The sequence below is a fragment of the Schistocerca gregaria genome, chromosome 5 (genome assembly GCF_023897955.1).
Source record: "Schistocerca gregaria isolate iqSchGreg1 chromosome 5, iqSchGreg1.2, whole genome shotgun sequence".
In the NCBI taxonomy this organism is placed as follows: domain Eukaryota; kingdom Metazoa; phylum Arthropoda; class Insecta; order Orthoptera; family Acrididae; genus Schistocerca; species Schistocerca gregaria.
In genome coordinates this window covers 89513740-89539755 of record NC_064924.1, presented here as the reverse complement: position 1 = coordinate 89539755, position 26016 = coordinate 89513740, and the positions used below count along the sequence as shown (strand labels likewise).

The following is a 26016-nucleotide window of genomic DNA, read 5'->3' as shown; positions in this document are numbered from 1 at the left end:
TAATGGAACTGCTCAGGATGCCTCGTTTTTCGTTAAGTATTGTAGCTTACATACATTAAATAGTAATTTATTAACCTTCTTGATACATCATGAACATAACACTTATCTTTTCCTATAATCATTGCTCTTATGAAATTTTATGAGTATTTGTACCTTTTTAGAAATAATTTCGATCATATCGATACTGTACACATATCTTTGTAATACGAAAGAACTATATAATCTAATACCTGTGAACTGAGGTATCATGTGTTGCTGCACTTCTTGATTTGCTTGTGTAGCAAGCAGTCGTGAGCCTGCAACAGTTGTCTGAGGGCGTAGATGGTTGGACTGTGGAATCTGGTGTTGTTCAATCATGATGCACTGAGAGGCAAGAAGTCATGATGAGCTGTATTGAATGTTGGTTTTTGTAAATATTTTCGTAGAATTATGCAAACTGTCTTGATGTTACGAAGTGAAAGAATCGACATACATTAAAAAGTTGACGTGAAAATAGAGTTCCTGTTTCATTATTACATTTCACAGTTCATATATGAAAACAAGAACCCATCCCTCTAGTAGAAAGTGAGATAATCGATCTAGACAACCTGCCAAGGAAGAAGTCGACGTCAACGAGTCCAAAGTTAAGTAACGTTTATTGTTTTTAACAGCCACTGGCTCATTTTCGATTATCACGCAGACTTTGCATGATATTTGTTGGCTGCAAGATAATTGAAGCTAACAGAGCGGAGAGGCCTGTTGAACAGTTTATCTTCAACATAAACAAAAGTAACGTACTGCGCGTAAATAGATAGAAAGATCCATTATTGTATGATCACACGAATGCAGAACAATCATTGAAAGCAGTCAGATCCATAAAATTTCTAAATTTGTGGTAAGTTCCTACAGGACCAAACTGCTGAAGTCATCGGTCCCTAAGCTTACACACTATTTAATCTAACTTTAACTAACTTACGCTAAGTATAACACACACACTCATGCCCTAGGGAGGACTCGAACCTCCGACGGGGGAAATATCTAGGAGCATGCCTATGGAGCGATTTAATGTGGAAGGACTACATCGCAGGTAAGGCGGATAATCTCCAAACTCTGTCCGAACAGGCCGCCGACGGCTCAAAGGCACCGACAGACTGCCTTGTCATCCACATCCAATAGGCATCACTGGAAGCGGATATGGAGGGGCACGTCGTCAGCACACAGCTCTCCCAGCCGTTATTAGTTTTCGTGACCAGAGCCGCTACATCTCTGTTATATACTATAGTCCCTCAATAGGCCTTGCAAGGGCTGAGTGATGAGTGGACCACACTTGCCAAGAGCGCTCGGCAGAGCCGGACGGTCACCCATCCAAGCACCAGCCAAGCCCGACAGCGCTTAACTTTCGTGATCTGACAGGAAACGGTGTTAACACTACGGCAAGGTTCAAATTCAAATGGCTCTAAGCATTATAGGACTTAACATCTGAGGTCATCAGTCCCCTAGTCTTAGAACTACTTAAACGTAACTAACCTAATGACAACACCCATATCCATGCCGGAGGCAGAATTCGAACCTGCGCCCGTAGCAGTAGCGCGGTTCTGGACTGAAGCAACTGGAACTGCGGCAAGGCCTTTGGCAGGTAAGACAGATTGGAAATTGAAATTTATTGGAAGAATCCTCTGAAAGAGTAGTCCAGCCATAAAAGAGGTATCTTACAAAACCCTCCGTTCGACCACTAACTGGGATGAGTCTGGTATGAGTACCATACAGGATTGATAGAGGAAATGGAGAAGATCCAAAGAAGAGCAGCACGTTTCGTTACAGGTTCATTTAGTAAACACGAAAGCGCCTCAGGGAAGCTCGCACAACTATTAAGTTTCCGGGACCATACATTCAGAGGAGAGTCAACCAATCTATTGTTTCTTCCTATGTATATCATTCAAACTAGAGAGATTCGTGCTTAGAGGCAGGCTTTTAGACAGCCATTCTTCCCTTGAACCACGCACGAATGCAATAGGAAAAGGGGGAAGTAACAATGGCACACAAAATACGCTGAGCCAATATCGTAAGGTGGCTTACGGTGTGCCGAAATCCGTGACAAGAATGAGGCAGAAAGTGGCAGGTGTGTTGCAGCGTGAGGGAGGACGCATCATTCTAAAACATTTTCATGAGTGCAGTTGATAGGTATCATGCAAAATTTTGGTATCTGAATCGATTGTGAGCGAGCAACGGTGTTGTAAAGCTGTATCGCAGAAGTGAGGCTATTATCATTGTGCGTGGAGGCGCAAGGGCAGATAACGTAAGCTGTGTTGGAGTAAGGAAGCAATTGTAGTGTTACATTTCAAATGTAAACTCTCAATTTTTCAATTTTTTATGTGAATAAAAGATTGTAACGGAAACTGATATGTGAAGGAGGACGTTCAATGGAACTAAGTGTATACCAGAAGTGGAATGTCAGAGGTAAATATTATATTGGTGTTTCTTTCTTTAATTATTGCTGCGTCATAGGACTGACATGGTTATTTTACTGAGAGTTGCTAGATTTGAAAGATAGGAAAGTGTACTGTTTGGATGTTAAGATGTTCATTAAATTTAAAATCAGCCATGACTTAGTGTTGTCATTTATACCCATATTTCATTTTTCACATACTTTTCTCTTACAATTTTTCATGGATCACTGTTTTTTCAAAAGTAGAAAAGGAACCAAGTGTCTTCGGAAAATACTTCGATTTGCAAGTAACATAGAACTCATTGCACCTCACGAGTGTGTAGATACAATAATTTGCAGTTTTAGCGTAGCGGCGCGCAAGACAGAGCAGTACTGCAAGCGCAGAACAGAGATAAGGACTAAATATTTTGATGTTTTTTTATTCACTCAGGGCAAACTTATGTGTTTCAGAGACAATTAGATTTTCTGTACTGTGTGTCAGTTTTAGTACAGGGAGCTGTGATCAGTTTTGCAAAACTAATTATCATAGGTTTTATGTCAAAGTTCATTGTTCAGGCAGTTTATACGGTTTAAAATTTTGCCGTCAGGTTGCTAATTTTTACAGTATGAAAGACTTTCCTTTACATTACGACAATTTATTATTATTAAAATGCAGCTTTGCCTTCGCATTACGACAGTATAAGTTTCATTACGACTGTTCATTTATTATTACAGGTCAGATCTTACAATCAGAAACAGCACATCATGCGTACTTTTTTTATTTATTTAGACAACTTTCACATTTAGATCAATCTTGTAACTGTGACTGATTTGAAGTGGCACAAAGGAATGAAAGACATTGGCCACAAGCGGGCATTGATTGAAATCAATGGGGAAAGTTTGGTCCAGGATTCGAACCTGGGTCTCCTGCTTACTAGGCAGATGCACTGAGCATGAAGAGGTTAGCATAACATAAATATGTTAAATCTTCTCACCTCTTCACTGTACTAATCCCTTAGAAGTAATATTGGCCTAATTCTCTATTTGTGTGTAAATGGTATGAGTAAGTAGCTGCAGCAGCAGTTAATATATTATTACCTGCTGTGTCTGCCGTCACACGGCAGAATCAATTTCCACTGTGGCACCTCAGACGCCACAGCTAACATGGATCATACTACGCTTCCCCCATAAGCCATATCCATCCGCAGTAGTTATCCCCTGAAGCCACATAGGGCGATTGTAACAGGAAGAACATCCTGCTTACGCTTGACGCCAGACAGACAGTTTGCAAATGAACGTTGAGCCCCCCCCCCCTCCCTTCGCCTCCCTCCCTCACCGATCGCGGATAAAATCGGATGCACAGCTTCGCTCGGCCAGGTGCCGTCAGTCGCAAGTACTTAGTTGCATGGGCGTAGTACAGTGGTACAGCATCCGCCGAGAGGGGCAGTGTGTAGCTATGAACAGAGCCAAGGCTCACATACTGTCACCGACAGCAGAGTTTTTTTTTAATTATGTGATACGGTACACTACAGCACCACCAGCCTTCCGCGGTCTAGCTGTGTTGGTGAGCCAGTAAATGTAAACCATAGGGCAGTGACATTGCGTCAGTGCAATAGACTTTGGAGGCATGGCGGTGGGACTTGGAGTCCCATACCACTCTGCAACGGTGACAGTACTCTTTTGTCCGGAATAAAACGTAGTCCGACACGGGTAGGTAAGATTGGAAAGTCGGGGACGTGGAATGGAGGGTTAGTCCTGGCAAAGGAGGCAGCCGTGGTGGGCGTGGCAGGCACAGCGCTAGTCCTGGTCGGAAGTCGATTCGTCGAGGATGGTCAGCGGAACCGGGTGGCGATGTCTGGAATATGGATGTGTAGTTCCAACGTGGCGTAGCCCACGGACAGTTTCCCGCAGGGCAGCCACTTTCTCATACAGCCGCCGTGCGTTGTTGCTTACGGTCTCCTTGGTATCTGCTTCCTCGTGGAGAGTCACAATTCGCGTGAGTGGCGGGGAGTGCAGGCTCCACCTGAGAACCTTGTTCTGCAGGCGCTACAACGTTCGCATCCTGCGTGAGGGCAGGCAGGATAACGGCCCGGTAGATACGGAGCTTGGTAGGCAGGTTAAGGTCCCTGCTGCAAAGAGGGGGCACAAGGCCCTGGTCAGCTTTTGCCTCTTGTTGGCGACACAGCAGAGTCAGAATGGAACTACTACTTGATTAGACAGTCATCGCTCACTGAGTTGAGTTTAAACCAGACCTTAACATCAGTGCCACATCTTGTAATCGTCATCACACTAAAGCTGAACATTTGTGTTAAGCTTTTACGAAGGGCGTTCGTTAAGTATTGCACATTTGTTTTTCGACCAATTTCGTTGCGGAATTTGTTATAGACATTGTGGAATATTCCCGCTTCTGCCTCGGCGGTTCCGTAAAGTTACGATAGGTGGCGGAGCTACACACAGCCTTCAGAATGAAGTCAGTACAGGAGGTGCAATCCAAGCAGAGAGTAGTCGTTGAGTTTCTTTTGGCGAGAAATCGTACATATTCGTAGGCCCTTGCACAATGTCTATAGAGACCAGGCAGTGAACAAAAGCACGGTGAGTCACGGGGCGAGGCGTGTGTCATTTCTGCAACAAGGTCGCCCAAACCTTTCCGATCTCCAGCGTGCCAGCCGGCCGCGCACAGCTGTGAATCCCGCAATGTTGAGATCTGCACACACTCTCATACAAAATTATCGTCGGATCACAATAAAATAGCTCGCTTCTTGACTGGACGTCTCTGTTGCTACTGCTGACACACTCGTCGACCAGTGGGGGGACTGAAAGGTGTATGATCGCTGGGTTGCTGGCCGCCAAACAGAATGACATCTGTGGTATTCCACCTGTGCGGAACCACGTGCGCGCACGAGATTGATCGTGGCGATTTTTTGTCTCACACCGTCACAGGGTCACCGCTTCGAATCGAAAACAAAATAGCAATCCATGAAGTAGCGCCACACCACATACCCTCCGAGTAAAACGCTGAAAGCCGCACCCTCGGCCAGTAAAGTCTTGAGGACGGTCGCCTGGAACTTTGAAGGTGTTATTCTCTACATCTACATCCGTACTCCACAAGCCACCTCACGGTGTGTGGCGGAGGGTACCTTGAGTACCACTATCGGTTCTACCTTCTATTTCAGTCTCGTATTGTGCGTGGAAAGAAGGATTGTCGGTATGCTTTGCGTGGGCTCTAATCTCTCTGATTTTATCCTCATGGTCTCTTCGCGAGATATACGTAGGAGGGAGCAGAATACTGCTTGACACCTCGGTGAAGCTGTGTTCTCGAAACTTCAACCAAAGCCCGTACCGAGCGTCTCTCCTGCAGAGTCTTCCACTGGAGTTTATCTATCATCTCCGTAACGCTTTCGCGATTACTAAATGATCGTCATTTTTTTGATAAACTTCATACAGATATAAACAACATACATAAAAATATTCAATTTACCATAGAAAAAGAAACACAAAAGCAAATACATTTCTTGGATATAACAATAAAGAGAGAGAAAAATAAACACACATTTGACATCTTCAGAAAGCCTACAGCCACAGACATAATCATACATGCTTCATCCAACCACCCACAGAATCAAAAATTAGCGGCCCTACGACACATGTTACACAGGCTAAATAACATTCCACTCAGCAAAGAAAATTATGAAAAAGAGTTACAAACAATACAACTGATAGCCACTAACAATGGTTACAGCACCCATATAGTACAAAAACTCAATGAAAAAATTAAAACACAACTAAAGAAAAATGAAAACAAGCAGAGATTACAGAACCCCACAAACACTACAGCACACACAGAAACACAAAACAATAACACTCATGACATGAATAACAGAAAAAAATGGTATACTCTCACATACAAACACAAAACAACACACAAGATAGCAAATATATTAAAGAAACAGGGATTACAAATAGCTTACAGAACAAGAAACACACTCCAATCACATTTACAAACAACAGAAAAACCAGACAAATACCAAGGAGCAGGTATATACCAGCTAGAGTGCCAAGAATGTAAAGCAGTATATCTGGGGATGACAAGCAGGAACTTTAAAACTAGGTATAAAGAACATATAAGAAGTTGGAAATATGAGAACAGTCATTCTACCTTTGCCGAACACCTGATAAAACATGGACATGAACCATCGAACATGGAATGTGACATGACAGTTATCAGAGTGAATAATCACAACAAAAACCTCCTGACATTGCAAGAAAACTTCCACATACAAAGAGCCATTGCAATGGAAAAGAAGGTACTCAATGACCAAATCCATATAAACAATAACTCGCTGATCATGCTAGCCACCAAAACAACAACAAACTGAAGTGCAACCAGGATAAATAATTAATGAATATCCTTCCCCTCTTCTCTCTCTCTCTCTCCCTCCTACCCCCCCCCCCCCCCCATACACACACACATACTCACAGACAAACACATGAACCACAGAAGAAGAAAAAAAAAAAAAAAAAAGAAGACATACAGACATACAACAAATGAAAACCACAAAACACAACAGAAACAAAAGACAAACACATAACAACAGTTGGCAACACTACACACTGCAAACACACATATGTTGATCGCCAAATGGCAGTGAAAGTGAAATGTGATGTGACAAGTGGCTAAACAACACCTTATTCGGCTAACTGGAGCATGAAGACCAACAAATACATCTCCAGAAACACATATATGTGTTAGCAGTGCTGGAAATCGTAAGTAAAACGAAAGATACATCATTTTACGGAACTTGTGCTACAAAAGTTGCTTCTAACCTTAAAAAACCCGACAAAATGTAAAATATCAACCTATTATATCTAGCAGATAATACGCTTATTGTATATATAAAATGAAACATGTATTTCAGGCCACTGATGATGCTTCCCAAATAAATGAAGCGAAACGCGTATGGCAACAAACAAACTGCCTTCATTTAGTTGCATAGACGGCACATACCTCCACGAATTACTAAATGATCCTGTAACTAAGCGCGCTGCTCTCCGTTGGATCTTCTCTCTCTCTTCTATCAACCCTATCTGGTGCGGATCCCACACTGCTGAGCAGTATTCAAGCAGTGGGTAAACAAGTGTACTGTAACCTCATACAGAGAAGCAACGGAGCGCCGCCATTGAGGTCCCACTTCGGATGTATTATCGACTATCGATTTTCTAATTTTTTATTAATTGTCACTGTTTCATTAATTACCTAACACTTAAGTATACGGTAATTGTTTCGTCATGCTAGAAGATTTCGTTCCATACATGTGATTTTATTCTTAAACTTTTTATACTGACTTTTACACAGACCTATGTTTTACTTTGCCAGGCTAGGCTTAGCTGTAGTGCCCTCTGCTGGTCTCAATTCTTATGTATAAATACGAAACGCATTCTGATCATCACCAGCACTTACTATGTACCTACATGTTCAGCTTAACGCTGATACTACATTAGAATATTTTACAGATTTATCGTCAGCAAACTGTACTTAGTTGGTTACTCCCTGTTTTTCCCACTTGTTTGAAGATGGCAGTAGGCAAAACCAGTAATAGTGATGTGTAAAGGTCTGTGTGAGCAAAGCGGACCCGTAAAATAAAGGATCAACACAGAAGTGTATTCTGCTACCCCCAGGAAATTGAAGACACGACATCAGCGTTTTCGTCGTCACAAAATTGCTAGCTAACTTCTCCCTCTCTATGACAACCCAAGGCGTCACACAAGTCTACGCACCCGAGAAGAGCTGACAAATTCTCATTGAACTGTTCTCCCTCATCCACCCTACAGCCCGGACCTCGCACCTTCCGACATCCATCTGTTTGACGCTTGAAGGGTGCACTCCACGGATGAGGCGAGGGGTGGGGTGGGGTGGGGGGGTGCGCTCAGAAGTTGGCTCCGACGTGGACCAGTAGAATGGTACTACCCGGGGATAAAGCCCCCCCCCCCCCCACGCACCCACCCACCACCACCACTAAGGTGGCGTAAGGCCGTCACACTGAAAGGAGATTATGTTAAAAAATAGGGTTTTGTAGTCAAAAGAGTAGGGAATAAAATGGCATCTTGGAATACTGTGTAAAACCAACCTGCTTTCAGAAAAAAATTCCTAGTTATTGAACGCTTCTCGTAATAAGCGATTCTTAATTGTCACTCATTGTTTTATACAGATTATTTACTTTGCAGTCTAATTTATCCTGTGATAAGGCCGTTGCTGTGTGCAAGCACGCTGCTTCTATACAGCGACTACATCCTGTGGTAGTTCGGCGTCAAACGTTTTGGTGAATAAAAAAATACTGAATCTGTGTATGCAACTACTGAAGCGCTTTTTCTGGTCTACATACTCGTTTCGTTTCATTTGGTTAAAGCACCATCATTTCTTGTTTACAGTATAAAAGCTCGTTTCTTTAAAATTTTCCTCTTTGTCATTGGTACCGTATCACAAAAATAAAAGGTACGAGGGTGGTTTGATAAGTCTGGTAAAGAGCAAGAAAAAAATGTTTGTTTCGTAAATAGCTCGCCATGCGTCTCCACAGTCTCCTTTGAGGGGTATAATATTGGTACAGTGATCCTCCAGCTTTTTCATCCCACCGAAAAAATAGGTTCTGTCTCTGCAAAGTGTTTGTTGACTGCAACTATAACTACCTCATTTGATGAAATTTTCCTCCCAGCAAGTTAAAGAAAAGGAAGAAGTCACTTAGGGATAATCCTGGTGAATAGCGCGGATGAGCACCCGAGTCCAAGCCCAATTCGTAGACTTTGGCCATTATTATCGTTGATGTGTGAGACGGTTTTATTCTAGTGAAAGAGCACTTTTTTGCGTGCCAATCTTGTTCTTTTTTCAGCCAACACAAGTATCAAACAATCCCAAAATAAAGCATAATATGACGGTCGAACTATGTCTCTGTCTTTTTCCAAGTGATCTATGAGGATTATTCCTTGGGAATACCAAAAAACAGTGGCCATCACCTTATCAGCGGCAAGTACTTTCACCAGCCTTTGTCCATTGTCTTGATTGCCGTTTTGACTCTGGCGTGTAACGATGGATCCTTGTTTCATCAACAGTCACTAATCGATGCAAAAAGTCTTGTGGATTGCTATTAAACGTCGTCATACATTGTGCTGAAATGTTGTGCCAGATGTGCTTTTGGTCTACTCCGAGCAATCAAGCCCTCACATCACTTATATCTTCTTCATCGCCAATTCTCCTTGCAGAATATTACGCACTTGGTCATTTGAGATGCCTACAGTCTCAGCAATCACACGGCTTTTTATTCGGCCCTCTTGGATGGATTTTGTCAATGACTTCCTTTGTAGTGTCCTCAGTTGGTTGGCCAGAGCGTACTTCAGCTTCTGTGCTTGTTCGACCATGTTTAAATTCGTTAATCCAAACGTAGTTTTAAGTGATGGTGAAGAGTCTGCGGTATTCATCTAGTTCTGTTTTGATTTGTGCGCAAATCTAGGTCCTCAAATGAAAAAATGTTTAATAACAGCACGAAACTCGGTTTTCTCCATTTTTGATCGCAGTCGAGACACTGACCAATTCAGACTGCAGTCAACAATGAACTGTACATCCTTTCAATGGTTAAGCTTACTAACCATGAAGGGGCAACAAAAATGTTCCTTCTTTAATGAAAATTTACCAGACTTGTGATACCACCGTAGTATTTGGGAACCAATAAACAGTGAACAATGAAACACAAAAAAGCTGACAATGAAGTCTACTAGCCTGGTCAACAACACAGGAGATGCGCTGCTGCAGGGCGGAAGGGGTTGGTGGAAGGACAGTCTTACCATTGCCCGCCACTCCCCTAGCAACTGTTCTTTTCAGCTGGCTATAATCTGTCAGCAAGCTGAACAGCAAGCAGGGAACTCCCCACTCTCTACCCCACTACGTCACAGGAGCGCCTGGTGCGCCAAGGAGCGAGGTGTGGGAGAAAAGTAATGAGTCTGACAACACTGCGAGCGATCTGGCAACACTTTCTTGTTCTACCTTTGTAGACCGATGCGCTAATTCTTTCCAGAGCCACAGTCCAAGTTTCAGCTCCATACAGCCACCACGTGAATTTTGAGAGTGCTATCAGTGGAGCTGTGTTTTTGTTGTGCGCTACGAAAATGGAACAGTTGAATTTAGAACAACGTTATGCCATCACGTTACACTTGAGAAATCCACATATGTGAAAAGTTGAAACTGGCCTATGGGAAATATTCCTTATCAAGAGCACAACTTTTTCGCTGGCACAAATCATATTTGGAAGGCTGAGGACATGTCGAAGATGAGACTCGCTCAGGGAGACCTTCAATGTCGAAAACGTCGAATGTGTGCTTGCTCTTGTGAGATCAGGCCGATGTTTAACAATAAGCACTTTGACTGTACATTAAATTTTGACCAAAGTTTTGCACATGCGAAAGGTTTGTGCCAAAATGGTGTCGAAAAACCTCACAACTGAGCAGAAGGACAAATGGAGAAACGTGTGTGTTGATGTTCTTTACAGGCTTGCCAATGACCGCTAATAGTTCAGTCGCGTGATCACAGGTGATGAATAGTGGATTTTTAATTACGATCCTGAGACAAAGCAGCAAAGCTCGAATGAGAATCAAAGATAGAAGCAATGCTGATTTACTATTTTGACCGTATGGGTATCATGCATAAAGAATTTGTTAAGCCTGAACAAACGGCCAACCAAGTGTTTAAGAAAGACGTCCTTGCAAGGATCGGAAATGGGTGAATCAGGAGAGACTGGACATAGTAGACAAGTGGATGCTGGATCATGACAGTGTCTCATGTCACACGGCCACTTCTACCACGGAATTTTAGATCTTCAGAGACATTCCTGTAGTTCCACAGCCACCCTGTTCACCTGATCTGAGTCCCTGTAGCTTTCTTCCCCAAATTGAAAAATGTCTTAAAAAATATTATTTTGAGACTCTGGAGAATATTCGAAAGAATGTGACCGACGTATTAAAGGCCCTACCAGTTGAAGCCTTTGAGCGCTGCTACCAAGACTGTGTTAGTGACTCAACCGGTGTACAGCAGGCGAAAGGGACTGCTTTGAAGGGGATAATACTGTTGCTTGAAAAAAAATTGGAAGATTAAAAATCAGTCTTATTACGTTCCCCCGTAGGCTGGCTGAAAAGCATGCCTTTTTAATCAGAAGCGATGCACTGCACAGACACGCCCGGGGGATGTCTGTATTCAACAAAATGCGTCAACACTACAAGGAATACAGAAATAAGTACCTGATATAAGCAACGCAAGATACGCAGACAAACAAAATGTATATAAGGCACAGCAGATAGCACTGAACTGCCAGACAGGAAATTGATTCTTAGACATCCTCTACTAGGATCGTCGTATCTAGTTGGGACGTCGTTGGAACACTCAATGGGGGTGTAGAAATGAAGTAAAAAATTTATTTAATATAATTACTCCTTATTTAGAACACAAATGGAAGTAGTTGCTACATCGTATTTTTCGGAAGATTTGCAATTTTTCAGCATGTGTTTCTACTTTTTACGCATTTATAAAACTTCATGGAAGTCAGCCTTACCTCCGTCAGTTACTGAGAATAAAACAGCTACAAATCTCAGACAGTACTTTGTAATGGGGCGTCCTCCTCTAGCGTTACTTTTCCTCAACAGCTGTTGTCGACACCAGTATTATTTTTCGAATTTTAGACAGCCAGTAATATCTCAGTTGCTTTTCTGAAAATTTTCATATAATTTTATACACAGTATGTTATATTCCAAGCTAAAATTTATGAAAAGGAATTACTTAGAAAATATTTTTGTTTCGATGTTATAATCGATAATTACTAATTCTGGATGTACAATTCCAATTATTTTTTAGGAACATTTGATATTACAGATTATTTGCACTCTTACAGTTTCTACTATTAATTACGCAAACCTGTACTGTTTACTGTGTTTACTTCTGGATTAATTTGTGAAATAATAATCTAAATTAATAATGGAACGAAAACTAGTAGGAATTCATTTGTTAAGAAAAATTGTAAACCTTTTGGAATACGCTTATTTCCGCAGAGTGGGAGAGTCCTAAGCTTGCATCTGAGATTTTTGTATAATATGTGCGAATAATGTAATTTCGGCTTTGTTAATGTGAAAAATCAAAATACTGTATGATATACTAAAATGTGAGAAAATATATTTACATAAAAAAATTCTGGAACAACAATCTCCAAATTTATTTAGTTCAGACCAGCCGTAGGGACCTGATGTTAGATTTTCAGCTTCGAGAATCAGATTCCTAGATAAGAAGAAGTGGAGCCATCTCAACATGACAACCTATATAAATCTGAAAGTTTATTGTAATATTCGCGTCTCTCAAATCTTCATGAAAGACTTTGTTATTAATTACTTGGACTGGCCATTGTTTAATGCGGACAATAGATGGAAGAAGAAAGGAGAGGGAAGATTACAACTTCCTGATCCATACGTCCTTTCTTGACAAAAGACCACTCTTTTGTGTAATCATCCGAAAAGCACTTTCCTTTTTTCATGCTTAGGCATTTTCGTAATCTATGATGAGATAAATTTATTAAACGGTAAACAGTTCACAATAACACTTAAGTCATCGAAGTCACTATACAATTCACGCCCTATATACCCACAGTAAACACTTCAGACAATACTAATTACCACGCGGCTGCTACGGTCGCAGGTTCGAAACCTGCCTCAGGCATGGATGTGTGTGATGTCCTTAGGTTAGTTAGGTTTAAATAGTTCTAAGTCTAGGGGACAGATGACCTCAGTTGTTAAGTCCCATAATGCTTAGAGCCATTTGAACCATTACTAATTTGCACTCGTTGTTCGCATTACGTTTAGAAAGAATAGTCTTATCAGATCGCTATTCGAATGGGAACTGCCCCATTCCTGCCAGTCCCGTGCTACTGGAGAAGTCTGGTATTTTCTCGAATGATGGCGCTACATCTAGAAGGTGCTTTCATTGTCGATACAGGATACGCAACATGCAACGCCATCTGTGAAACGATCTTGTCAATATAAACTTGTGACATAAATAAAACTAACTGAGGCTCCATGTACGTGATGCCGTTAACAGATGGCTTTACTTCAGTACTTGAGCCACAAACTGGGGTCATGTGGGGATGTCTGGACTGGAACGTACACAATGGTGACATTCCCGATACATCGGGACGGACGGCAACCGTACACTCTACGCAGTTGTAGTATTCTCCACCGTTAGCGCTGCCAGCCCCTCAGCTGCAGACAGCCTGTAGCCCTGAGCTACTGACCTATGTGGTCCGGCAGATGGGGCTGCACCCTGAGCCAGGCGCGCAGCGACGCGACGGCCTGGCGGATGTCTTCCTCGTCGGTCCCCAGCTTACTCCGGATGGTCGCCACCTGCTCGGCGGTTGCCGGGACAAACTCGTGGCTGTCAGCCATGCCCTGCAACATCGCAACACCACGATGAAATGAAGTACCCAGAACACATGAACAGTGCAACTTCATTCATGTACACACAATGAAAAGTCTCTATATGAGCCATTTCATAACTCAGCACTAAACTTTAACTGCATTCTACCTGTCTTTAGCATCCCAACTTTCCGTTTAATAAATGATGTCGGGAGAAAGTATCAGCAGCTTAGTGTGTCCTCGTTAGGCACAACTTCACACATTTTCTCAATTCATGTTTGTTGTGTATCTGTTTTACAGGCATACACACTGAAGGGCCGAAAAGATTGGTATAGGCATGTGTATTCAAATACAGAGATATGCACATAGGCAGAATACGACGCTGCGGTCGGCAACGCCCACATAAGTATCTGGAGCAGTCGTTAGATCTGTTACTGCTGCTACAATGGCAGTTTATCAGGATTTATATGAGTTTGAACGTGGTGTTAGAGTCGGCGCACCAGCGGTAGGACACAGCATCTCCGAGGTAATTAAAAAGTGGGGATTTTTCCGTGCGACGATTTCACGAGTGTACCGTTAACATCAGGAATCTGGTAAAACATTAAATCTCCGACATCGCTGCGGCCGGAAAAACACCCTCCAAGAACGTGTCCAACGACGGCTGAAGAGAATCTTCCATCGTGACAGAAGTGCAACGCTTCCGAAAATTGCAGCAGATTTTAATGCTGGGCCATCAACGAGCATCAGCGTGAAAACCAGTCAACGAAACATCGTAGACATGCAGTTTCGGAGCCGAAGGCCCACTTGAGTACTCTTGATGATTGCACGACACAAAGCTTTATGCCAACGGCCTTCACTTTACGACCGAGAGCAGCGGCGTTTGCGTACAATTGTCAGTGCTACCAGACGTGCAACACTTTAGTGAGTTTGTGGGTGCTATTCTGTCATTCTGCGCAACGGATTAATCTGAGATATACCATTTACCCTTTGCCTGCTGCAAGGTGCAATTTCCACCCCCATACTACTACAGAAGTCAGACAGACGCTCCTAACGTTCTAAAGAGAAATGCCTAAAAACTTTCAGTAATAAATATCTTCTGGAGTCGTCCACTGTAAGGAAATGGCAAAAAATTCACAAAATTTCCTACGTAACTAGTGGGATACTTGGGTACTGGAGTAGTGCTAGTTAGTGTAAGAAAAACATGAAACTAACGAAAATTTTTATTTATTTTGCAAAAATTCTAAGAAAGCACAATGGCACTTTTAGTTATGAACTGAACAAGTTGTTTCCAGGTTCTTTTCAGAATGTGAAGTTACCTCTTAAGGATAGGGTTCGCTAAATAAAGTTTAATATTGTTATTGATTTGGCAGAATGGCTGACAGCCGCGCCTACTCAACTTTAATAATTATCTATTAGAATGTCGCTAGGTATGTCGAGGCTGTCGCATGTCAATTGCAGTGAAGTCTATTGTTGTGGAGAAAATATGGGGCTCGCAAGAGCTGTAGCGCACATTACTGTAAGCTGTGATGACTGCTGTCTGCGCCACTCGCTGTTGACAAATAACTCTCGTTGTATCTGGATTGACCTTCTCCAATCAAACTCTCCCTATGCCTTGATAAAGTCAAGAAGTCCTATTCGCCCCTAGTCTAACTACTGGCGTGGTACACTGGTCAGATAACAAGTCGACTGCGGTGCCACTCAAAAATTCGCTCGCTGATGTTTAACTATAACTCTGTCCATTCACACCACACAATAAGTGTGGCGGCCAATACAGTGAACAACGCTTAATCACAAGGACTCAATATAGAGTCACACTCCAATTCTCTCCCGACAGAAGTGCTCTCCCAGTGAAGTACTGAGGAGAGATTGGTCCTCGCTTTTTGAGTACACGTACGAGCGCACACACTCTTGTTACGTGTTCTCGCTCCAAGAGCAACAACGGAACACCTCTCCATGCCAGACATGAAGGGGTATATCTTTCAGTCTCTTCCATTACTCTTTCAGCTCAAGGCGTCAGGAATATTGTCTTCCAATCAGCATTCCTCTTCTAAAACGAGAGAATGACATTTCGTTTAAGGAGACCAATCTCGAAATCCGTAGCATTGGCGTTTGGCACTTGCTGTCTCCCTGTGAAAACCTCTGAAACTGCGTGCTGTGTTTGTAAAGAATGTGTAGGCTGGGCGCTCCCACACAATGTAGCGGAATTTGCTTTTAAGCCGGACACAGGGTCGTACTTCCTTTCGCTCGGGCAGACACTTTCTGCTCTATGGGCGGTCACTGGCCGACGTAGTTAGTTTGGCTCGTCCTCTGAAGGGACTGGCCCCCCGGCGTGTGGTTTGCCTCTCCCGAACTGAAAGCCCCTGCGACCGTCGTGCCTTGAATGTTTCTGTGTACGCCTGCCTCAAGTATTTCAATCTCAATGCACACTTGTGATTTACTAGTTATTTGCATATCGTTTACATGAATTCATACAACATTGACTTTATCTTATCGAGTTTGGGTTCGAATGAAGCGTCTTGATGTGCGGAATATGATTGTGAGGGCGGAATACGTAAGCAGTGGATGTCAGGAGACCATGACGTCTTACACTGTGTGAAACAACCATAGAAAATGTGTGACGTATCCTTTAGCGCAGTGCGACGTAATTTGGTGTTAATGGCATTTGGCACCAGACGACCGATAGGAGTGCCTTTGCCAACAGCACGTCGTCGGCTGCAGTGCCACTCCTGTGCTCCTGACCGCAGCAGTGGGACCCCAAGACGACTGGAAAACCGTGGCCCGGTCAGATGAGTCCAGATTTCAGTTGGTAAGAGCTGGTGCTAGGGTTCGAGTGTGGCGCAAACTCCATGAAGCCATGGGCCCAAGTTGTCAACAACACACTGTGCAAGCTAGTGGTGACTCCATAATGGTGTGAGTTGTGTTTTCATAGAATGGACTGGGTCCTCTGGTCAAACTGAACCGATAATAGTTTGGAGATTGTTATGTTAGGCTACTGGGAGACCTTCTCCAGTCAAACAACGACGGAATTTTCGTGTATGACAATGCACCATGTCACTGGGCCACAGTTATTCGTGATTGGTTTGCAGGACTTTGTGGACAATTACAGCGAATAATTTTGCCACCTAGATAGCCTGACATGAATAGCATCGAACATTTGTGGGGCGTAATCGAGATGTCAGTTCGTGCATAAAATCCTGCACCGGCAACCCTTTCGCAATCATGGACGGCTGTAGGGGCGGCATAGCTCAACATTTCTGCAGGGGACTTCCAACGACTTGTTGAGTCCACGTCAAGTCGAGTTTCTGCACTACGCAGGGCAGAGGGAAGTCCTGCAGCATATTAGGAGGTATCTCATGACTTTTGTCACCTCAGTATACAAACAAAGTTGCAGATGTGTCGTTGGGTATTATGGGTTATAAAGGTAACTACTTGATTTACTCAAACTATACAACGAAGCACAATAAGAACTATTTCTCTTGGGGAAAACACTTTTGAGACAGACATGCTCAGCATTTGCTGCTTCTGTTTGCATAAAAGAGTCGAGAGAACTTGCAATTGGACCTTTATGAGACGTGATATACGGTACAATGAGCAACAGACGAATAAATGCTTGTGCAGTAGCTTAAATGTATGACGCGAACATTTAACGAAAGAAAGGATAGAGCAATGTCTGCCTTGTAATGATGCACTAAAACGTAGGACACAATTGATATTTTTGAACGTAATAATTTTGCAAGGACTATAACTAAAATAGCGTTTAAAATACTGGGAGCCGAGCAGAGAAACGAAGAGGACACTTATGGTTATTGCGTGTTTACGGGCTAATGTCAAGAGCCGGCCAACAAAATGTGAAGTAGCTCACAGCAGGGTGTCCGAGACTTTGTAGAACTGCCGCAGGGGAATTGAGATAATTTAGGTCACAACGGGCAGCTGCTCCGGTAACGATATCAGATTCTCTTTCAACGATGGATAAAATCTTTATGATGCCGTTCACAGTAACTGATTAAGAGCTAAGAGGGAGCAAGGATTAAATATTAGGACAGCAATAAGATATATCATTAATTAATTAAAGCTATGATTATTTTTCAGGCTTAGCATAATGTGACTTGTAACTAATTAGCGCCTTTTGATTTAAGGAATACTTCTAATTGATTCACCTAACGGAGACACGAGAAAGAGATGGAGAGAATATCACTGGAATGCCCCAGAATTAACGAGGGAAGATATCAACTGCCGGCCGGAGTGGCCGAGCGGTTCTAACTGCTACAGTCTGCAACCGCGCGACCGTCGCAGGTTCGAATCCTGCCTTGGGAATGGATGTATCTGACGTCCTTAGGTTAGTTAGGTTTAAGTAGTTCTAAGTTCTAGGGGACTGATGACCTCAGACGTTAAGTCCCATAGTGCTCAGAGCCATCTGAGCCAACCAGTTTCAACTCACCTGCGACTGCAACCGCAATCCAGGCGACTCCCGTTGAAACAATTAATATTTTGCACGTGAAGAGATTTACTTTTTGTAGGAAAAACGGCAAGGAGACGAAACCTGGAATGTAAGTTAGGTTTTTGTGTTTAATTATTTGATATTGTTAGCGTAAATAGGACGGCAAAGAGAAATGAAAAATGGTGATGCAATAGATAAAAATGCCCGACTCTGTGCTAAAATTAGTAGGATAGGTACCTATGAAAAATAATATGAATTATCTTAAAATAAACAATCACATTACGTCATGAGAATAATTAGATAAGGTCGAAATAGTATGAAATTCCATCACCTTCAATTAGTTTCATTAATAAATGAAAAATCATTCTGTTATTCTAAGTGAAGAATCCACTTAGAGGTAGCATTCTCGCTTCCTATTGGCTGAGTGAAGCCCTCACTTACAAGATAGCGAGAATTTTGTAGAACATTGATTGGCTGAAAGGGTAGAGGAAGCAGTTTCGTTGTAACCGATGGATGAGTTGGGTGGCGGCTGTTGTCGAGTGTAAGGTCATTGTTCAATAGTTGGCAAAATGTGTGAATTATTTTTTTCGAACGTGTTAATTGTATCACTAGGGTAGCAACGGACTGTGTATGTGGCGGACTTAGTTGAGATCGCGTATGTTAATTACTTTCATCAAGAGTGCTAATAGCATGAGCTGTAGTATACATAAACCAGTTGACGCTCAGCTTGTTAATGGTACAGTGTTATTAAGAATTATTGCAGTTGTAAGATGACGATTTACACGAGTGACAGGTTTCGTAGTCATTCGGTGTAGTAACAGTGACGTGGCAAGACTTACAACACTGAATAAACTTGGCATGTCGTAAACCAAATTGAAGTGCTCGTTACTGAAAAGCAGACCCTCACCTGCACATCTGCTGCACATCTGCAACTACAGCTGTCAACTGTGTGGCCGTGCTGCTGCAACGAGCCACTTGGGGCACGAATTTCAGAGCATTGCGAAATTATCTGTGTCTTTTTCAGAGGAATCATCCCAAAACTTGCCTTACTCGATCTAGGGACACTATGGACAACCTGAACAACTGAATGTGGATTGGACCCATCGTTCTCCCCACTGCTACTTTCCAGTGACCTACCACTGCAACAGCCCCACTCTTTGTTGCTTTGTTGTTTAGTTTTCTACATCTTGTTATAATTATTAAATCTATCACTAGGCGAATTGAATTGAGTCAGTTAGAGCCATAAGGACCCAAGTTCTTGGAGTAACACATTTTTGTTAATATCAAATTTGCGCTTTTTTTAAAGCGAAGTCTAAACATCCTATATTTCCTTCGGAAAAATAATATGCCTACTTTATGTTATGAAAAATAAATTAATATTTAGGTTTATATTTTATTAATATTTATCAAAATGTTTCCATATATAGGTTACAGTGTGTATTGACAGTTATAAAGTTTGTAATTAATGAGAAACTAGCATCGGAACACACAATTAGGACCTATTCCATCACTTCATTTTTCTCATTACTAAGATTTTCATTAGCACATTCTGTGGCTTGAGGTTCAGATAAAACTGCTATATACCTCCTATTGCGAAGTAGTACTAACAAGTAGCTTATAGACATAATAGCGGAAACTCTTCCCTAAAACGTCGACAGTGCTCCCGAGCTCCTCCTAACTGCTTGAGTTGGAAACAAAACCCTGGAGTGAACAGATGATTTACATTGTGGGACGTTGTCAGAAGACTTTATTGTCATGTCGGCTTACTTTTATAGAACTGTGAAATGGTTGGATGAGGGAGTATATGTGTTATATGCGGTTGTGGCAACTTCAAACAGGAAAGTAATCCAAATCGTCCTTCAGGTTCTCGAAAAATAAAGATATGTAATTATGACAGATTGAACAGGTTATCATTAGGCCTACTCTGATTGTTTGTTTTAAATGAGCAGCTCTTTCGCGCTTTTATTTCCCTTATTTTTATAATTTGTTTATAAATGCAGCCAGTGGATTATTCGTAGCAGAAAATCTGACTTGGATCAACTTTTGAAAATGAATGATCCAGATCATTTATTTATTATTATTATTATAACGATTGTTCCCCTTTAGGAGAGCGATTGAACTTGAATTCATAATTTCATCTCTGGATGTTTTTCTTCTTTGCTTCCCAAAACCTCCTCATCCTCTCAGAATGCTCCTGCTTCCGTTCCTCTGTCCATTCTTTACCAGGCTGACGCGATGTTGTTTCCCCAAACTTCACACTTGTGATTTTATGCCGGCACTCGGTGCGATCTTTGAGGTTTTTTATGTTGATCTGCTGTAGATCCCTCTGGACTTTTTTCAGCCATTCTGTGCCACATTTACTCCTTGTTATAATATTGAATAATTTCTTTGCTGTTCTGGAGTCTTCCATCCTGTAGATGTGTGTATAAAATTTGGCTCGGCGCTTTCTGATTTCATCTGTTACTATGTTGATCTTTCTATAGATTTCGTTTTGTGGTCTCTTCATCCAAATGCCATTTTTGTTGATTGGACCGTAAATCTTCCAGAGAATTTTTCTTTCCTGTTTTTCTATTTCTTTAATTTTTGAATGACCATCAATCACCATTGTTTCAGCTGCATAGATTGCTTCTGGAAGAATCACTGTTGTATAATGCCTTAATTTTGCGTCTGTCGAAATGCACTTCTTGTTGTAATGCGTCCGTGTTAGCTTGTAGGCCTTCTGGAGCTTGGTGATTCTTTGTTCATTGGCAATTCGGTTTAATCCTGAGGACTGTATAGTTTCACCGAGGTATTTAAAATGGCAGACTTGTGCAATTTTACCATATTTTGTTATTAAAGGGGATTTATTTTCTGGTTGCCTTTCCATATATTGGGTTCTTTCATAAGATATCTGTAGTCCGCTTTTTGTGAAATTTCATGTAGTTTTTTCCACTGCGTGAATCGCTTCTGTTCTGTTATTGGTGATAACTGCAATATCGTCAGCGAAAGCAAGGCACTTGACTTTAATTCGATTCTCTTTCTTGATACCAATTTGGATACCCTGTACGTGAGGTTCCCATTCCCTGAGTATCTTTTCTAGAACAATATTGAAAAGGATTGGGATAGTCCGTCCCCCTGTCGGACTCCAGATTTGATTTCGAAGGGTTCTGATACTTCGTCCATGAATTTCACTTTGGCCGTTGTTCCTGTAAGTGTTTGTTCTGTGATTTTTCGTGTCTTTCGGTCGATCCCAAATTCTTCCACGGTCCACTGAATCATATGCTTTCCTCAAGTCGATGAATGAAACTACTGTGTTTTTGCATTTCCTCATTTGTAATATTGTCTTTAAGCACCAGATCTGTTCCGCACATGAGCGTCCTTTTCTGAATCCGGCCTGGTATTCACCAATTAAAGTTTCTGCTTGGGATTCTATCCTGTTTAAAAGCGCTTTGGAAAGGATTTTGTAAGCGACTGGGAGCAGGGAAATTCCTCTGTAATTGTTCATGTCTGTCTTGTCGCCCTTTTTGTGTAGCTGGTGAATTAGAGAATTTCCAGTCCTCTGGTATCTGCTCCGTTATCCATATGTCTGACAATATATGGTGTAATTTCTGCATAAGTATAGGATCGTTTAGTTTCCAGAACTCAACAATGATCCCATCTTCTCCTGGTGCTTTGTTATTTTTCAACTGCTTGACTATCTCCATAATTTCTTCAAGATCCGAGGCATGTGAGTCTGGGTGTGTGAATACTGGAGAAGAGAAGACAAGTTTTTCTTGAGGTGGTTCGCAGTTGAGGAGGGAACTGAAATAATGGGCTAAGATTTTGCAGTTATTTTTCCTGTTGGTTTCCAAAGACCCATCGGGTTTCTTGAAGCACAAGCTAGGCGCTTGGTATCCTTGTAAGTTTTCTCTGAAAGTCTTATAGAAATGTCTTGTATTATTTTGATGAAATCCTGCTGGATTTCAGTGAGTCTGTTGTTGTCATATCCCCGTTTTTCTTTTCTAATTATTTTTGAGGTCTGTTTTTCAGTTTTAAGAAAGTTCTCCCAGTTTTCTTCAGTTTTGTGACTGCTAAATTTTTTCCATGCAGTCATTCGGTTGTCGACTGCCTCATCACAGGTTGCATTCCACGAGCGATGTTTCCTGTTGCGAGGGGGTTGTCCTAATTTGAGGGCTTCCTGAATTTTCTCTGTTAGTTTCTTCCAGTCTGTTGATTTTTCCTGATTAATTTGCATGATGATTTTTTCTTTGTTGAGTTGCAGATATTCCGGATCTGGTTTGGTACTTTTGGGTGGCATTTTTAGCATTCTGTTGGGTTGGAATTTTGTTTTTATTTGGAGAAGATGATGATCTGATTCAAAGACACCTTTGCGGGTTCTGATGTTTTCAATTTCTTTTATGTTTTCTTTGGAAATTGCGACATGGTCTATTTGGTATTCACCCTGTCTAAGACTGGGTGATCTCCATGTGGTTAATTTATGTGCAGGTTTTTGAAACTGGGTACTCATTTGAATAAAAGTTACTTTTTTGTATGTACAGACTACGCTTTAGAAAAAGCCTTCAAAATTTGACAAGTTACCCTTTTGTTCTCGCGCGTAGTCTTTCAAAAAAATATGATTAATGTAATATAACAACAAATGTACGATGGCAAGTTTCATTTTAATCACTAGCACAATACCTTCACTCTCAGCTTGTTATATTGAAGCATAAGTTTTGTTTTATGAAACACGACATGGCTAAACATAAAATTAAAATAATGCCTTACAATTACCTTGTCTTTTTCAGTATTTGGCTTGGCGCAGTGCCTTCATTTCTGTTGCCTGTGACAAAGGAAACTCTACGCGGAAGCAGTCCAAGGAAAGAAAGGAGCAGATGATATAGCTGGTAATTATGACGGTCTTGGTGAAAGTAGTCAATGTAGAGAAAAAAAAGACAGTGTGAAGATTACTAGCAAATGAGAAATATGTAAGAGCATTACAGAAAGCACTGAGCGTGTACAGGTCAACTAACATTAAGAACTGAAGTACGACAGTTGAAACAGGAGTGACTGTGTGTGACTGCAGTAAGTAATACGCCTAATGATGTTTCAGGACAACCTTGAAAAACATCCATCGTTATATAGCATTCGGTAATTTGCTTAAAATTGAAAGGTATACCCTTGACCATTACTACCATAGCCATGTTGCACAAATGTCGCTCTGATAAACTGGAGTTTATTAAGCGAACATCTCAACCTAAATCTTCAATCAAATCGTTCTGTGTAATGTAAGTCAAATGTGGTCTAATATGCATTTCATGAAATGCTATAGATACAATCGTTTCATAGACTCCATCTTTTGAAATTTCATTTTCAGTAGCTCAAGAACCATGTTGTTTACAAGTCTGCGTTTTCTAACCAGTTCCGCAGGGCTCTAGCGTTAGCTTTATAAGCTTTTTGACACCACTATACACGTGATGTAGACACTAAATTTATGTTGGCAAACCTAGATAACAAGCGACCAGTGCAGCGCAGCAGTATTATATTTCGTACTTTGGGCCCATATGGAAATGAATATCAGAGAAATTGGTGAGACAGGTATTCGTGAACGTATAGAAAGAGTAGGCCAAAAGTATACACAAAGATGATTCAGCATAAGATCCATAGATGTCGGGAGCAAAGAAATATGCTAAAAACTCAAAATCTACGACTATGTGCTTGCCGCGCGGGATTAGCCGAGCGGTGTGAGGCGGTGCAATCATGGTCTGTGCGGCTGGTCCCGGCGGAGGATCGAGTCCTCCCTCGGGCATGGGTGTGTGTGTTTGTCCTTAGGATAATTTAGGTTAAGTAGTGTGTAAGCTTAGGGACTGATGACCGTAGCAGTTACATCCCATGTGATTTCACACACATTTGAACATTTGACGATGTGGTTAGGCGCTTATAGTTATCAGCGGTTCATTAGGAGGACAAGTGCACAAGGCACACACCCACCCACCCACTCACCCACCCACCCACCCACACACACACACACACACACACACACACACACTAACAGTCTACTTCAAACAACAGAAGTACTTCGTTGAAGAACCGGACTCGACAACAGTCTTAAGCAGAAGTCAGGAAAGACACTGTCACCTTCGAAAGTGCATAAATAAAGGTGATATTCGTCAGATAGTTAACTGCTAACATACACTGAGGTGACCAAAGTCATGGAAAACCTCCTAATATCGTGTCGGCCCAACCTCTGTCCCGCGTAATGCAGCACGAACTGATCTCTCGATTATGACCCATAATAGTTCCATGGTGTTTATGTCGGGAAATCTCGGTGGCCAAACCGTTCGCTCGAATGTTATTCAGACCAATTTCGAACAATTGTGGCGTATAATTGTTTGGGGACATGAAGCCCATGAATGCTTGCAAATGGTTCACAAGTAGCCATATGTAACCATTTCCACTCGATGATCGGTTCAGTTGGAACAGAGAACCCAGTCCATTTCCTGTGAACTGCCGACCACACCACTATGGAGCCACCACTAGCTTGCAGATGCCTTGTTCACAAAATGGGTCCATGGCTTTGTGGTGTCTGTGCCGCGCTCGAACCCTACCATCAGGTCTTATACCAATTGAAATCGGGAACCAGGCCACAGTTTTCCAGTCGTCTACGATCCAACCTTTATGGTCACCAGCCCACGGGAGACGCTGCGGGCTTTGCGTCCTGTTACCAAAGGTATTCACGTTGTCCGTCTGTCCCCATAGCCCATTAAAACCAAATTTCGCCGCACTGTCCTAACGGATACATTCGTCGTACGTCCCACATTGATTTCTGCCGTTATTTCAGGCAGTGTTTCTTGTGTATTAGCACCGACAACTTTATCCAAACGCCGCTGCTCTAGGTCGTTAAGTGATGCCGTGGGCCACTGAGTGGTCCGGGGTGAGAGGTAATGCCTGACATTTGGTATCCTCAGCATCCTATTGACACTGCAGGTCTTGGAATATTGAACTCCCTAACGGTTTACGAAATGGAATGTCCCTTGCGTATAGCTCCAAGTACTATTCCTTGTTCAGAGTCAGTTAATTCCCGTCGTGCGACCATAATCACGTCGAATACCTTTTCCAATTAATCAACTGAGCACAATGACAGCTCCGCCAATACATTGCGCTTTTATACCTGATGTACGCGACACTACTGTTATCTGTATATGTGCAGATCGCTTTCACATGACTTGTCTCCTTAGTTTATAATATGTAAGACACTTAACGGAGAGAATTTCTTTGTCAGAATATCAGATTTCAGAAAGCAGGATAAAACACCAAGAACACCCTAGCTGTATTTTAGAACAACCGTGGCGTATTGAATCGTATAAAAGCACAATAAATTTGGCGAGAACTTACGCTTATAAAGCTACTTAAGCACGGCATGGTGGTGTCTAGAATATTTACAAAGGTAATGGGCATCTGTATAAATGAACTAACATTATTGGCTCTTGTGTTGTTCGTATGCTCGAAACTTCTTATACCACACTATAAGATGACGTTCTGTAGTCGTATACGTATTTCGAAAGATCTTCTCAACGTCAAGATTACAATCCGCTATAATACAATTATGAAATACAGAAAATAGATTGTGAAATTAAATTTCAGTAATTCGTAGTACGATATGTCGTTCTTCAGCTCTATGTAAACTATAGACCTACAGTCTCTCCACTTCGTAAATGTAAGTGGCTTTTCTGATAAATTAAAATATACTCAGAATTCTGTTCAAACTGATTGTGGCAGGAAACATTAC

At 41.9% G+C, this 26016-nt stretch overlaps 1 protein-coding gene across 1 annotated transcript in view; it reads right to left on the bottom strand.

The window, feature by feature from the left end:
• LOC126273234 (uncharacterized) overlaps nt 1-26016 on the bottom strand; it is a 92710-nt gene that overhangs the window by 46522 nt on the left and 20172 nt on the right. The window contains exon 2 of the mRNA XM_049976777.1: nt 13714-13867. Within this exon, the coding sequence (XP_049832734.1) occupies nt 13714-13867 (154 nt within the window). The remainder of the gene's footprint in view (nt 1-13713; nt 13868-26016) is intronic.